Consider the following 16,843-nt stretch of genomic DNA (forward strand, 5'->3'; position numbering starts at 1 on the left):
AGGATATTATTGAGGATTTGGCTTCCAAATACAGGAAAATATGAGAATATAATGACTTGTTTTCATCCTGCAGGTTCATAAACTGTTCAGATATTTTTCTGTTATCTTGTCTTTGATTCTTAAAAATGTGACAGAACTATGCTATGTTGTATATCGTAGGTGTTTCAGTGTTAGTTTGTCTGACCACTTTAAGGATTTCTTTTCAATTCTGGCTTAAATGTGCTTAAGTTTGAGGCTGTATATCAACTCTTGACCTTGTAAACAGTCGGCCCATGCTGAGTTTTCAATCTTCAGATCTAAAACCACTGTGTGACAAGATACTTTTCTCAATCTGAGGTGTTTCCAAGGCCAAGGATGAGCTTTATTTTCTCAATGGTCTATTTAATTGTGGAATCTGCCTGGTGTAGCACATGGCCTCGTTGTTATTGCTGCTCACCTCGATGAGGAAGAGGCTGGCTGCAGAGGTCGGGTGATGGTAGATGTAGACGGTGATCAGCACGCCGGCAATCATGATGAGCATCACCAGCAGGATGCCCAGGATCAGGCCGGTGTGGAGAGGATGTGTGCCTGGTACTCTGTCTACAGCGCTGTCAGCTGGCATCACTGGAAAACAAAACAAAAAAGTTATTTTATCGTGAGGTATAGACCTTATATATGTTCATGATTTTATTTATCCTAGAGCGTTAAACCCTACTGTGGTTGTTGCTTGGTGTCGAGATAAGATACTGTGATGTTTCTGGATTTAAAAAATTAACCAAATGTGATATTGTGTTGTAGTTCTGTTGTTGACCAGAAGGGGGCACTCATCATTCATCTATATTCTCCTCCTGCATGTATCAAAATGACTACAAATTCAGATTCTGTTTCCCGTCACCAACATTGAAAACAAAACAAAACAAAAAACCCATTTCATTTAAAATCCAAACAGTGACATTTGTAAATGTCATTCGGCCATGTAAGTTTGAAAACAGCTCACTTCCAATGGCTCTAATAGGGTTTATTACGTCTTTGAAAAAGGTGAATAAAAGGACATCTCTTTCACTTTTGGAGCAAATTAAAGGTTCAGGGTTAAACTGAGTGTTTGGGCCTCTGTGGCATGATTGTTCTGAAGTCTGTTTAGGTATTCATGAGCAGCTCTCCTCTCCCGTAAGTACGAGTAACAGTTAATCCACGCCAAGGTTAGCAGCGTCTGGTCCTGATAGGAGTAGGTCTATAGATGCTGATATAGCCGTGGCACTGCAAACTGAAGAGGCTGTAGTAGCGACTCCATAATAAGTCTGTCCTTCAGCGAGCCTTGGAAGTCATGACTCGTCTCTAAAGCACTTCATCAGATTCAAATTTGAACCTCAAAGTCGACCCAGCAGGTGCTTTGAGAGTTCTTTTGAGGATTATAACAGCATCCTGAGAACCTACCGGGAATCTGTTTTCATCTGTGGGGGCATGATTTCAGCAAACACACAAAAAAAACAACAAGAAAACCCCACCTGCAATCTGTCAGCCAGGAGAATATACAGAATAAGAATAGACGAACAAAGACAGATTGTGTTTTCATACCCTAGCAGAGAAGCACTGATCACAGCCACGGAAAACTAATGAAGTGATCATAAAAGCAAAAGCTAGGATTCTGCTTTCATATTGTAGCTTATCTCACACAGATTTATAGCAGGTTCAGACCAGATCTAGTCATATAGCTATGGATTTCCTCTCCTGTGCCCCCCTGACAACCCCTCCCCAGGCTCCTCCCTGGCTTTAATTAGCAGCTATAGCCACTACTGAGCTTGTCAGCCATCTCCCCTGGCTGCCTGCCTCATTGATTTCCAGCACACAGAATAACCGGATGGTAATCAAACCTGTCCAGTGTGTGTGGGCAGTCACTGTGAATGTGCCGTTCTATAAGTCAGTGTAGCCATTATGTGCACAGCAGAACTGGGAGTGGAAAGAGAAGCACAACGTATGGATTACTTGTTGTGCTGAAACAAAATAACTGATTACCATCAATCCCCACAATCCAACGGGAAACAGTTTTTACTGTGCAATTTTGGTTTAATTACAGGAGGAGTGTCCAGTCAGTCAGTTTTAAACCAAACAAGTCAGGAGCTCCAGTTTTTACAGAAAAAACAACCAGGCTGAGAAAATGACATTATGACATTCTAGCCATTGTGCTGAGGATAATCAACACAGTCTGAGGGTGTTGTGTTTTTCTTAGAAAGCTATTTTCCCTGAGCTTAGCTGCCAGAGGTACACAGTCCAAGAGCCATCTCCTGGTTCAGCTGGAAGCCCAAACGATGTGACAGACTGTTAGTCTGGGGTGTTGGAAGGTTAGCAGGGGGCATGTGGCTGAGCGAAGATGAAGGCACAATGCGATATCAACAGCCTAGCAGCTAAATAACCAGCAGGATGCAAGCAGAGACGCTTCTGACCAGACCCCCGGAGGAGAGCAGAGCTCTGGCAGCGACGAATTCATCTGAGTCTAAACCACTAAGACAGCCTCCGTATGTCTAACACACTGGTTTACAGAGGGCTGTTCAGAGTCGAGACATCTAAAATGTGTTTTCAGGTTTTCAAGTTAAGTTTTCTCACACAACAAAAATGATAAAATGCTCCAAAACTTGTTGAAACAAGATAGAGTCTACAGCCATGTTGGCAGCTTTTTGAGGCTACTTGCCTGAGCTAAATGCTAACATCGGCAGGCTAACACAGCGACTATACTATCATGCTTATGATGCTGATTAGCAGTACATGCAAGGTGATGCTGTGCTTCGAAAACAGATGATCGAAACTTCAACCTGAGGATGTCTGTAGAATAAAAGTCACAGGATCATGACAGTCACAGCAGTTCACTCTGGTTACCATGGTAATCCATCCAGCCGTTTTTTTCTCACATGGTCGTATGTTGTTTTTTACATGGTACAAGACATATCATAAGGGGAATAAGCAGTAAACACCATGGCTCTGTGTTTTGACCCTGACTTTGCGGTTTCAAAAACATAGATTCAGACTTAAAGGGTTTCATGCGTAAGAAATCTGAGGAATCAAGGACTTTCTGTATCAACATTCTTCAACAAAATCTTCAAACATGCATGACTATAATTACTCCAATTTTACAGCTTGAACTTGTGTAGAGTAGGATTAAAGTGTTTGAGGAGAATCGTAAGTGAGCTGGTGTGCTTAAAGGGGAACTTAGTTTTTTTTCAACCTGGGGTCTGTTTCCATATATAATTTCGTACATGTGAGTGATGGAGAAATGAATTTTCGACATAGCTCCAGTATTTAGCCAGGCAGGCAGCTTAGCAGCTCAGCTAGCAGCTCGGCTAGCGAAAAGTATGGGGCAGCTGGCCCCCCCCCGCGTCAAAGTCCGCCCTAACGTGCTTTTGCCCCACACTGACTGGCTCAGATAGTCTCAATGAGTGTCCCACAACATACTAGAGATGAGAAGTGAACGAAAACCTCCACATTACCTGGCGATCGCTCTTTGTTGTGGTCTGTATCCAAATCTCAGGATGCTAGAACGCAAATCTCGTTCCGAAATCGCGCGATAGCTCACGCCAAAACACCGGTTTGAATGTATGAAATTACATATGAAAACAGACCCCAGGTTGAAAAAAACCGAAGTTCCCCTTTAAGCTGCAGCGAGTAGAGAAGGGAGTGTGAAAAGAAAAAAAATTGCACAACTTAGGGGAAGCAATGATGTTGAGTCATTCAGCTTAAGATGGGGAGGGATTATTTTCATGTGAAAAAACTCCACATGTGTAACTTTGCTACATGGAAATGAGCTTTTAGGTGGTAATTAAACAGCATTCTTTCCAACAAATCAATTATTTGTTAAGTCTATAAAACAACTGCCCCTCAATTTGCTTGTTTTGTCCAAACAACAGTGAAAAACCCAAAGAGCGGAGCCAACCCATTTGAGTCAAACAGCAAATTCTCACTTACTAAATGCTGGAGCCAGTACATTTCTGGCATTTTTTTTAACCTCATAAAGAGCTCATACTGGCGTCCTGGTACAGGTTCTGTTGTTGAGATGCGTCAGTCTGGACCAAAGTGGTGGACAGACGCTGGTGCCAGCGTGGCTAGAAATATTCTTCAGCATACAATTACGACAATAACGTAATGACAATATTTATCATTGTAACACAATACAATGAGACCGGGATACAGCGAAGTGGCACGTCTTCAGCAGATTGAATTCATTCCTCATTAGCTTTGTCCTTATGGCTGCTAGAACCTGAGGAGACTGAGCGAGCGCTAATGGAGAGCAGAGCTCTTAGGCAGCAATAAAACTCATTAGAGCTTTTGAGAGAGGAGAAATGAGACCAGCGGAAACCCAGCCAAACTGTTCTTTTTCGGTTTACATTAGTGCCACAGTGGTAACAGAGGTGTACAACTGTTCTCTCGCTTGGCTAATGGGTTTCAGGACACTAACAAAACAAACTGAGCAGACCTATAATTCAGTCTCTTTGTAAACAGGTGCTCAGGAGTGGTGCTGTTGGGAAGTAACTCCTGAGAATGGTCTTATCTGAACTCTTAGTGGAGCTATAATCAGCATTTTATACTGCAGTCAAGGTCAGAGGACACGTCAACATGAATCAGAATCATCCACTGTGTGATTAATTACACCTTTATAAATGCCAAGCAGGTATAACATCCATAAAATCAAAGCATCATCTGTGATTTGAACAACAACAAAGCCAGCATTATTTCATGCTTTATGTGTCCCCATGCCCTCCGTGTATTTCCCTTTCACCTTGAATAATATTATTGCCAGGTATGTGGTGATAAAAGGGTCTGATGCATGAAAAAAATGTGGGGAGATATCATCACAGCGCCAGGCGCCGGCGTAAGAGTGCTCGAGTGATGGGAGACATGCAGCGTTTGTGAAATGAAAGTGTGACAGAAGCCACGGATTTCCAATTCCTCTCAAGCAGGAAATGAAACATTTGAGAGGCTATCTAGTTCAAAGTCATTTCAGAGCTCGGATGTTTTGGACATATTAGCAAATAAAGCGCACTGAAAGGAACGCTGGATTTTCAACTAGCAGCAGTAGCCGTCAGATTAGTTCACATTCTTGGTTGCAATCGCAGTGAAAAAGACCCAATCTCACTGTACGCTATCATTTATGCTAACTACCTCCTCCAAATCCCATAAAGCTACATCACTGAGAGGAGCTTCTTGTTTTCAGCTTAAGTTTGCTGCAGTGAAGGGGATGAATGTTGTACCTTCAAAAACAATAATTTAAGCTAAATTAGAAGCTTGAAACCTGCATTCTGTTTTGCCTAATGGTGAGAGTTTATATGATTACAATGAATAAATCTGTTCATTTTTCATCATTGAACATGACATTATCTCCATACCTTGATATCGTAACATACTTTGTGAAACTGGCACAAAATCTGAAAAATCTGTTATATCAGCCAGTAGCTGTCATTGTTCTCAAAATGGTCTTGTTTTCATAAAATAATATTACCGATGTCAAGAATACTGTAGTTTTAATACAGTAATTGATTACTGATGTGTTATGTTTCATGTTATCTTTTTCCAAAAGTCCATTTTGATTTAGACAGACAGACAGACAGACAGACAGACAGACAGACAGACAGACAGACAGACAGACAGACAGACAGACAGACAGACAGACAGACAGACAGACAGACAGACAGACAGACAGACAGACAGACAGACAGACAGACAGACAGACAGACAGACAGACAGATAGATAGATAGATAGATAGATAGATAGTGTAGGTTATTGTATCCCTTTACAAAGGAGTTTTTAAAAATGGTTGCATATAGATAATAGACAGCAGAAGGAGAAGGCCACATGAAATGTGCAAAGGAAATAGCAGACTGATACTTGAAGTCTACATCCAGTGAGTCAGACTAAAAGCACCTTAGATGCTCACTGTAGAACCTTTAAAAACATACTATACACTAATACAAGTATAAAGTCTTTCTGGCCTTTGGCAACAACCTTAACACATGGTGCGTTCACTGTCTGCTGTCAAGCTTTCGATTGCATGACACGATCTTCCTCAGGAGATAGATTCATCACCACTGGTCATGTCATTATAGATGCTCAAATTTCTGTCCATCTGACCACAATATGCTCATCTTAGAGTTAATTTATTCTACAATTCCACAACAACTGGGCAACTCTAACTGCTGTAGAAGATCATGTGATGTGGTCAAAAGCTCCTGACAAGTGAACTTTGTGTTGCCACGCTGTTTTCCCAGTCTAAGGTTAACATCAAGTCTTATCTTTTTAACTTGATAAATAGCGAATGATTAAAAGAAAAAAATGTAGAAAAGCTGAATTTTGAAAAGAAACTTTACCACAGAAAGACAACAAGTGTTGCCTCCAGGAACCAGTGTACACACCATCGTTTACATTTTTGAGATTCTTGCTGGATTGTCAAGACACAATCTTTTTCTGTTCATGCAAACATTTAAAACTTGCCTCCCTAAATTTGAGAGAGATGTTATCACTGTGGTTTAGCTGAAAAGGCCACAACACTCTTATCTATTACTAATTTGTAATTACAGCTACATTTTGTACTGCTTTGCAGTAATGAAGATGCGACAAACTCAACTAATATCATAAACATGGCAGATTGCCTTTTGAAAATAAAATACAAGTAAATCTTGCTCTAACCTTTGCATGAGCTGCTTCTACTTTTCACTGCTTCCCTTCACACCAGTGCAGACACTATAATAGATCGTTGAAACCTTGCAGAGGACAGTTAAACATTACAGGCGGCTGCTGGATAAAGTCTATCAGCTGACTGAGCCATACGTCCATCAAAGAGATAAAAAGCACTCAGGGACCGATAGCTGCAGCAGTAAAATCAAACCAGGAGAGAAACAAACAGAGGCATGAAAACAACGGGGAGCATCAACAACAGCTGTTGGATGAAAGTGTGAAAGACAAAGACCTACCCTGGTTGTCTCTGAGATGCAGGGCGATCTTGGTATCATCTGTAAGAAGACAAAGAAAGAAAGAACCATCAGACATAATAATCAATATTTCTCTTTGTAGTTTGTTTTTGAAGCTCAGACAATGTAAACAACCCCCCGAAGGTCCCAAATGAGATTAACTCTAGTTCATTAATGAACCATTTTCCTTAAAATCTTATTAAAAATTCATGCTTTGAATATAATAGCTCAGCATCCATAATTCAACACATAAAAGCAGTCTGGGGTTAACCATACACGTGAAATATGGAAATGCAGCGTGACCCACTTCTCCTCGAAGGGTAGCAGACATTTACACACACCATAGGACTCACATTATGCAAATATGGCGCACACACCACCAGATTTATTTCACTGAACAATTTAATTCAAAAGGATTTTCTATTTCAATTTCCAAAAAAAGAGCAAAAAGCAGCTGCAATTTATTGTCTGAAATGAGTCATTAAAAGAGACATTGTTCAGCGAGCGACCGCACGAAATTCAGCCCGAGTCAATCCCGCAGCAGAGGAGGGTCATGAATATGGATTGTTACCTCTGCTTGAGGAATAGAAGCCACTAGGGTGCAACGCCAAGTCAGTATTTACTGCATACTGTTTATATTTCACAAAAACTATCTGTTTAGCTCATTGAATATGTACTGGAAGTCAACAGAAATCATGCAAATTCTCATATGAATTTATGTAAATATTAAAAATAAGATCATCATGCACCTCAAATAATTTCAGTAATAAAACTCTGGATAAAGTAACCCAAAGTGTTAAAGACTGGAATTCAATTATTCAAACAAGGTTCGTATTTGCATTGGAAAGAGGTCCAGATAAAAACAGAACAAAAAACGGAAAGTAACTCATAAAAATTTGAACACCTCTCAACCTTTTGCCACACACTTTTGAGATGGTTTCTGTCTACAGCAGGAGGACAACATGAATGTCAAGTTGATGTTAAGAGTTTAAAGCCTCTTGTTGATTAAACCCTTAAAAACTCATCTGTGCGTATCAAAGTTACATATTCAGAAGTTTATTCACATGAAAATCGTCCCTCCTTGTATTAAAGAGGCGTAGATGTGACTGCACACAGTTGATTTCTCTAGAATATGCAGATCTATGAAGTCATCTATGACCTACGGCTCCACTCTGCTCAAACACTATAGAAAATACTCCAAACTATACTAATGCAATACTGAAGTAATTCAGCCATACATGTTCAAACTTTAAACTAATTCTGACGTAGAATATTGATTTGAAAAGTCCTAACCGACTGGCTTCTTCAGATTAAACCTCAGCTGTCTGAATCCATATTTCGGAGACGTTGTACGAAGGTAGAAATGTTCAACTGGCCGCTGATTTTTAGGATGATGTGCCCTCTAACACAGAAAACAAAGCCATATGAACATGCTACATAGTGTTCTAAACCATGTACTTGAATTATTTTTAAAAATGATGTACTGAACAAACTAATATGAAGAGGCAAATGCAGCCCTTTTTATTTCTTTAATAGTTTGTTAATGTAATGGAAAGTAGTTCAGATGAACATAAATGGTGCCAACTTTTGAGCAGGTCCTGGTCTTAACGTCATATCTTTGTATACGACTAAAGGACCACATTGCCAAGCTTGTCTTAAGCTTTCAGGATTTTTAAAAATAGAGAAATATAAATGAACACTCTGTCCTAGCAGGTTATTCGGCCACACTACAAGACTTTAAAGTTGCTGGAATGTTGAAATAATAATCAAGTATATGTCCATTTTCACTGTGTGTGCATATATTTATTAGATATGCTGAAATATACAATCACAGCAAGTAAAATTTAACAATTGCAATTATTTTGGAGAGTAAAAACCGATGATATATGCATGTACAAAAATGCCACATGTGCCTCCTGTAATAGATGGTCTCTGGAAAGAAGCTTTGATAAGGCTGTTCTGTGAGCTTTCTGAGTCTCATTGCTAAGAGTCTTTCTGCAGGCCTCAACATTCACATCACACAGTGTACCGAACACGAAGACAGAGTTTGAATGTAAATGAAAGCCTGCAAAGATGAGGTGTGACTCAGGTGATAATGAAACTTTGGGGAGACCAATGAGGCACGTTGGGCCGAGGAAAAAACCTCATTGAAGCCGGTACTTTTTGAACATAGACTGCTCTGAGTCTGTGCGGCGTAAAATAAATCTACAAATAGACTGCAGATAACAGACTCTGCTCTGTTTTTCTTTTCCTCAAATGTGTTATGACTGTTTGGTGTTGGAGTACTTCAGGGAGTCTTGTAGTCAGATTAGATGTTCACCAGAGGAGGTTGTATATGCAACAGGAGACGGAAAAATATGAAGATGCTCCAGATTAAAAGCAGTAGACTGACACTCACATCGTACCATGTTGGTATCAAGGCTTAAAAACATATTACTGCTACATTCAGTTCAGATAAGGAGAGATGTTGCACCTGAGTTTATCTTTAGAAGAGTCGAAGCTCCTCTGAGTCAGTCTTTTTAAATACAGTCGAATCCCAGCAGAGTGAGAGACAACATGTTCTCATCTCTCACATCTAAACACACCTCTGCCCACACACACATTCATCCTCTCTAATCCATCTCTTTTGCTTTGCTTCGCTGTCTCGTCCAGGTGGAGGTCACCAGCACATGTACGAGCCTCCAGCCTGGGCTCCAACCTTCCCCTTCGACCTCTGCAACTAAACAGACAGTCGGGGAAACCGATCTGAGTGTCTGACACCCAGCTATAACAAATGCAAATACCACGGCAGCACCTCCTGACCTCCTGGATACTAATACACACAGATACAGCGTCTCTCACACGCAGAGACAACACATTTTATTCCTTGGCTGCTCTGTTAGTCCCCTCACAACGCCCTGGTTTGATCTGTAGGGCTACTCGTTGTGTTTTGCCTCACAGCTGGACAGTTTTCACACTCCTCCCTGAACTCACTGCATCCATCCTCATCACAGCGACCCACCGAGCCCCCCGGCTGCGATGGCCTGTCCATTTACACTCAGCCCCCACAAGATGATTAATGGAGGGTGCGACGGAGAAAAGGTCGGCCTCTGCCTGGGTTAGCAATGAAAGTAAATGCCCTTTTGTCAAAATGAAATAATGGATAACCCAGATTCAAACGCTTAAAGCCTTAAAAATTCTCAACAATAGAGGAGATCTAAGTAGAGTGGAATAACAGTGTAGATGTGGCGCTCCTGTAATACCAGAGAGGCTACTTCAGGTAATTTAGCCTGGAAAAATCTAACTTTCGGGGCCCTTTCTAAGGATTTAGTTGTTCGAAAAACATTTTTAGGCTTAATAAAATGGAGCCTGAGATCAAATCAAGCAAGCCAGACCGAAAAATATTCTACACACATCAGGAAACAGCAACAAGAAACCAGATAGTTTCAAGAGATTTGTTAAGGAACAACAACCCAAAAGAGCATGAACATCTGTATTTTTTAAAATCAGAACAGCCAAAGTCACAGCCTTGACCTTCTAAAAGTCCCTGCAGAGGAACCTCTAAGATGGATCGTTTGCAGCGAGTCCTGAGCCACAACTTTTGGCTGAAATAGTTCCTTTCAAGACCTTATTCCAACATCTCCCACCACGTCCCCTATGGTGAGGTCAGACACCATCAGAAAATCCTTCATCTGAACTCAGACAAGTTTGCTGATAAAAGATCTGAGACAGTCTGTGCCACATACACCACCATGATTTAACCTCCTGCTGAAAACAGGCCAGAAGAAAAATGCACTTTTTACAGTTGTTTCAGTAAAATTTGCTAAAAAAAACTACAATTAGCAGCTGTTTTAGGAAATTACTGAACCTCTATAAAAGTGAGACTTTATATTTATGGCATGTTTTTAAAGAGACAAATGGGCTTGAGTGCCTGGGAGACAAGATGAGGATGCCAGGAAGTATTTAGCAACACCAGCATCACTTATACTTTAATATTATGCTAAAATGAATGCATACTACAAGCTTTTTTCAACATAAACCAAGTCAAAGACACATTTTTATTTCTTTTTGGTTGGAAATGAGTATTTTCTAAAATAGATTTTATGAATTCTCCACTAAGACACACAGTTGAAGCTGCATTATGGCCTTCACATATCTCTCATGTTCTTTAAAGGAAGCAGTAAATTTTGTTCCACATAGGAGTGGATGTCTGAAATGATTGGTTGTCCATTAGCTCATTGTCCATCCAGGACGTTACATACAAGTAGAAACACACCAGAAAACATCCTACATACAGTACAACATGTGTGCTTTTAGTACTGATAGCTGTTATTCACATGATGACACACATAGTGACATGACGTTACCTGAAATCTATGACTGGAGTGGGTCCCTTTTACGCTGATTCAACACAAGCACATCTGGAGATGATTAAGACAAACTGCCTGCTTACTTAGATAAATTGCTCAAAGGCCATAAAAGGGAAATGAGGTGAAAATTGGCACAATAAATTCAACCGACTGGTAAAGAAATAGAAGTAAACAAACTTTTAGAGGACACCTTGGTCGTTTTCCTACCATCAGCAAAAGACTGGCGTGTGCTGCCTCCAGTGAGGATTTGCATTAGATAACTGTGAGATTATGCTGCCGGATGGTTTGGGGTAGTCTCCCGCTGCGAAGCACTGAATCATGTGCTCAGTACGTTACACTGCAATATCAAAGGAGCACGACTTCGGCGACCTTAGCTGTTTTCACACAACTTTGAGGAAGAAAAGAAACTTCAGATGGGAAAAAACCTCCTGTTACTGTCAAAGTTAAAAGACTTTCAGTGATTATTTTCATCAGGATTTTAGGAGAACATGTGCAAGAATGCAAAATTAACTACTTTAAAAAGGAGTTTGCTTGGCATCTTTAAGGTCAAGGCTGCTGTTATTCAGTATTTTTGGTCATCAATGTTATATTTAGGGCGGAAAATGTGAATATATTTAGGTGATTTGATTTGCAGATGAAAATGTTTGCACTTTAAGGTACATTATAGCACATTTTGTACATATGGTGCTTTGCATATTTAAATGTATCCTTATTTATTATAGTATTTGTTATATTTTGTGTGTGTGTTTAAATACAGGTATGCTGTGTTGAAGTTTTTCTGTCTCCCTGTACTTTGCTACCTCAATAGTTGCCCCTTTCTTTACGAATGAAAAAAATTTCAAAAAAGGGCCTCAAGGACATATTTATAAATTTTTCCTAAAATCTAATTACTTTTCTAAAATGGCTATTCACTGTAGTTTTTGGAAAACATCACTCTAACAGGAGTAGTCAATGCTATTTGCTGGGACTATTTTTTGCTGCGGATTAATACAGATTTGGTGCTGTAGTGAGTTTTGATGGCAGCAGGATGAGGAAAGTGGGACTTACTTAAAATAAACTACAATGCCTATGCTTATTGTAATCAAGGAATATGTCAACTAATGCAAAAGTGTGGCTTACTGCGGTGTTTTAAATGATTTTTCCGGTAATGGTGAAGGTCTACACCACAATAAGAAACAATACAAAATGTATTCATGGCTCCATGCTAACTTTTTATATAGGTGAGCATTGTAAACATAACATTTTATGTCTGTTCCCATGTGCATTGCAATTTTTTGTAAAACAGGGAACATCAATAATTGTAAGCACAAGTAAAGTTGTGGACAATATTTTGTACATTTGACTTCTTTGTTTTCCTAAGGATGATCTGGGACTTAAAGTTGATAAAAAGTTGCTCTTTTTTTCCTATATTATAAGCAGTGGTAATTTTTTATTAGTATTTTTGACTTCTAACTGTTTTGGTTTGCTGAAAATGTGCTCCAAATGTCACAGAACTGAATGAGTTTCTTGCTTGTTTTCACATTTCCATTTGGAATATTGATGTTCTGGCAGCAATCTTTACAATAAAAGTAATATGTGATGTTTTATCAGTATTTTCCACAGGCTGGGAATGTACTCGAGGGCACGACATAGCTGATGTGCATGCAGAGACTCATGCAGTTTAGACGGGGACAGTTGTTTTGTGAATCTAAAAGTGCCTCACATGCAGACTCTCAGCTAATGCTACGACTGAACAGTGTTCCCTAAATGTACATCACCATCTTTATATCTCCTCCTCAGAAGACCTTGTTATGACAGTATTTGTGGGTACTAAAATGTGCACTCAAACTTTTTTAAAGCTGTTCTGTGACTGTTGATTTGTGATTAGTTTTTCCCGCAGGCTAGCCATCAAACTTATTGTCTGAGGCTAATGTGTGGCCAATAAAACAACTGTTGTGTACTTTGCGTATGTTTACTAGCGCTGTGTTGTACTTCATGTGGACAGTTATCATTGGTCTTTAACTGTAGAGTTTATTATTACTGGAAACTCAATATCATTGTTCTATTGTTTTTTTTCTTGTTGTTGTTTTTATGGGATGCTGGCAAATCACATTCATATTCTTTCCCACCTTGCAGGAAAACACACCACTCATGTCTAACTGAGCAAATATTATACACACGGTTCCACCAACCACTTTATGGGAAACATTCAGCACAACTTGAGAAAATTTCCTTTCTCAGACTCGTCTGTTTGATCAAAATCTGATTTCTTTTTTTGCCCTCCTCCACCGCAAGCCACGCTGTCACAAGATCCGACTAGAGAGAGCCCTCAAATATAAAATGAGACCTTGCAAGAGAGAAAGTACAGGTAATAAAGAGGAGCGGCCTTCAGAAAGCCTCAATATCTGGATCAGATTGAGGCAATTTCACTAAACTCTAAAATGATTGTAAAGTCGCTTTCAACTTACTGTGACAAAAGCCAGCTCTAAGCCTGATTTAATATTAAATATTTAGCCTTCAGAAATGAAAATTGGCCTCAACAGTCACGTACTAAAAGTTAATGTGCCATGAGTAGACTGAAAATGATTAAAAAAGGACAAGAGTGTGAGAGTTCTTTGAAGAAACAGAAGACAGACGACGGGTCAGTAATCACAGGTTTGTGTGGCTGCATCTATTTTGGACTGGTGAGATTTGTCCCGATTCAATCTGCATTGTTTAAAAGTTGGTACAAACACAGCTGCTGCGCTTTGCTCCACTGGCTGCCATCTGGATTTCATTTGCTTTTCAGTTTAAGAGGAGAGCCACAGCACATATTTATGCATTCTCCAAATGAGAGAAGTGTCTTGTGCATGTTGTAAATGACGAAACGCATCAATACTAATAAAGAACAGTTCCAGTAAATGCACTTCATTTAACGTGTTGCCAGCGCAGAGCATTCATCACTTCTTGAAGGGAAGCTGTGGGCTCCGACACAATGCGCACCGTGGCCTTGATCCAGTTTTGTTTTGCTCCTTACCTTCGGTGGGGACGCTGGTGGGAGGGTGGGAGGTGGAGGGCGTCTCCTTGCCGGCAGTGGGCTCTTTGCTTTTGGATGTCGTCTTGGCAACAATCGTGGTGGTGAAGGGGTACAGGTAGGTGGTGTCGACGATGTCACACATCTTGTCCTTAGTCTGAAAGATGAGAAATTATATGCCATGCTTGTGTGTGAATCTGAACTGGTACAAAAAGGCTCATGGGGGGATAAAAGAGGGTTTTCCTTGCATTATATGGCCAGCTCCACAAACACGAATACACACACTTGTATTTCACCATTAGCAAGCAGGATATTGAAACATCTGACAAACCTACAGGCATGATTAAGTCGTGACAGCTTCAAATCTCACCTCATCTGGGCAGCTGTTGTCCACCCAGTCCTGGCGATGGCGGTCAAAGCCACTGGAACATCTGAGGGCAGAGGAAATAACTGTGAGTCACACCCATAAGTCAAATAAACTAGTTCAGGATTGCACTTCCAGATAGGAGAGTTACAGATTACAGTCCACTGCAGTGTTTGCGGTCTGTGAGACACAATTAAAAGTTAAGCAATTACCAAAGTTCCCACAGTTCAGAGACAAGCAGGAATGTCTGCATCAAATTACACGGCAATCATTCCATCTGTTTTAGTCAAGAGGCTTCACTTAATAACAAAAATGTCAATCTCATGGTGGCACAAGAGGAAAAGCACCACGAGGTAATTAGGATTAATCACGAACGTCCTTCCAAAATGTCACGTCAGTACATCTGTCAGTTTGTGACAGCTGCAACAAATCAAATAATTCAGTGTCTAATCACTTTCAGTCCATTCAACTCCAGGTGACACCTTCAAATTCACATTTTCACTCATTGTCCACTCATTTCTCACTGCAATATAAAGTCCTGCACCTCTATGGAAACAGCACAGCCATGGCTAGAAGGAGACAGAACTCAGAAACGTCTTTTGTGCAGAACAACAAAGCTATGTTGGAATAAATCATAAAAAATAAACTACATTTTTAATTTCCGAAATTATTCATTTTACAAAAATTGAAAAATAAAATTATCAGCATGTACAACATTTTTCCAAGTGTCCACAAGTAGGGAAAAAACACTGGCTCTGAAAACTGTAGATAATTGACAACTTATGTTTTAAATTCATTATAATATTCTGCTCTGTGTAAACACTGCCTGCAGTTCAGCTGAAAACTCTCAGTCACAGTCAAGTAGTCACAGCTCGACAGTTGTGCTAAAGAGCATAGGATTTAATTTTTTTAAAAATAGAAACTTATCAGAGAAGTCAGTTAATTTTGGGGGATTTTTTAAAATTAATTATTTTTTGGATAAAATATGAAGGATTTTAAGCTCAGATTTTTTTTTCAATATCAAAAGGGACACCACATGATGTAGTCAGGGACTGTCAGAAAGCTGAAAATCCAACAAATATTTCTGTTTGTGCATTTTCTGGCTCTGATAAATGGTGACATTTTGGGGATTTTTTTTTTTAAAGAATATCACATACATTTCAAACAGTGGCAGGTTTTGGATTTGTGAGACTTAATGAAGATACAAGCAGCAAATCCTCACATTTGCAAAGATGGGAACAATGAAATGATTAAAAAGAGAACAAGAGTAACTTTCAGCCCATCAAATAACAAATTAATCCACTTCCTGTTGCAGCTCTAGTGGTTGAGATACTTCAATCTGACTAAAACTGGTGCAAAAACAATGATATTGCCATGTCTACAGCCATTAGCATGTAAATTATTGGTCAAAAGTAAAACTTTTAATCCATTATGTTGGACAGATCCAGCAGATATCATCTTTTGCTTAGACTGTGTTTGCCTGAAGTCTTTCAGTCTCAACACAAGTCATTTATAATTAATTTACAAAGCTGGGCTACTATTTCTAAAGCAGCTTCTGGGCAAAAGGCCTTCAGGAATGAAATGCAACAAATGTCCTTGGCAGGAATCAAACCGAAGATGCTCTTTTACTAGTAGGCGTTATAACAAATAGGACACCAGTATGTGGCATAATGGTGCGATTTCTCAAACTGCAGAAAGCTTGTCCAGAGTCACAAGGACATAACCAGCTACTCTCTAAGTTGAGTATCACTCCTTATAGTGATGAGTACACCGATGTTGATTTTTGCAAACTAGTGAAGCGCCCCTTTAGCGGATTTGTGGTGTAATCTGAACTTCTCTCAGTAATACATTTCTGCTCTGAATCAAGCTGGGAGGCAAACACGTGCACCTCCCACTCGCTGCCACCCTCTGAGGTTCTGGATTCAAGGAGCGTAAGGAGGGAGCGGCTTTGTACAGTATGAAAATGTTGGATCTGCCAGGGGGGGAAGTTCAAGGGGTCATGGGGCCTTCGGATGAGGTTGCTGCTGAGTCAACTGTGCATCGGGGTCCAAGACTTTTAATAGCCTCAAACGGCAGACAGTAATCGAGGCGACAGCTACTAATCCTCGCTGCTAAATGGATCAAATTTATAACTCGTCCGCTGGTAATTTGCCTCTCTTTCTTAGGATCTAAACAAACTCACACTGTGATCTACAAGGAAAACGCACA

The 16,843-nt window shown here is 39.9% G+C and overlaps 1 protein-coding gene across 1 annotated transcript in view; it reads right to left on the reverse strand.

The window, feature by feature from the left end:
- plxdc2b (plexin domain containing 2b) overlaps nt 1-16,843 on the reverse strand; it is a 116,513-nt gene that overhangs the window by 7,248 nt on the left and 92,422 nt on the right. The window contains exons 10-13 of the mRNA XM_022208282.2: nt 14,642-14,702; nt 14,275-14,428; nt 6,934-6,972; nt 437-603 (exon numbers count right to left, since the gene is read on the reverse strand). Coding sequence (XP_022063974.1) covers nt 437-603; nt 6,934-6,972; nt 14,275-14,428; nt 14,642-14,702 — 421 coding nt within the window. The remainder of the gene's footprint in view (nt 1-436; nt 604-6,933; nt 6,973-14,274; nt 14,429-14,641; nt 14,703-16,843) is intronic.

Source organism: Acanthochromis polyacanthus, chromosome 20 (genome assembly GCF_021347895.1).
Source record: "Acanthochromis polyacanthus isolate Apoly-LR-REF ecotype Palm Island chromosome 20, KAUST_Apoly_ChrSc, whole genome shotgun sequence".
Lineage (NCBI taxonomy): Eukaryota > Metazoa > Chordata > Actinopteri > Pomacentridae > Acanthochromis > Acanthochromis polyacanthus.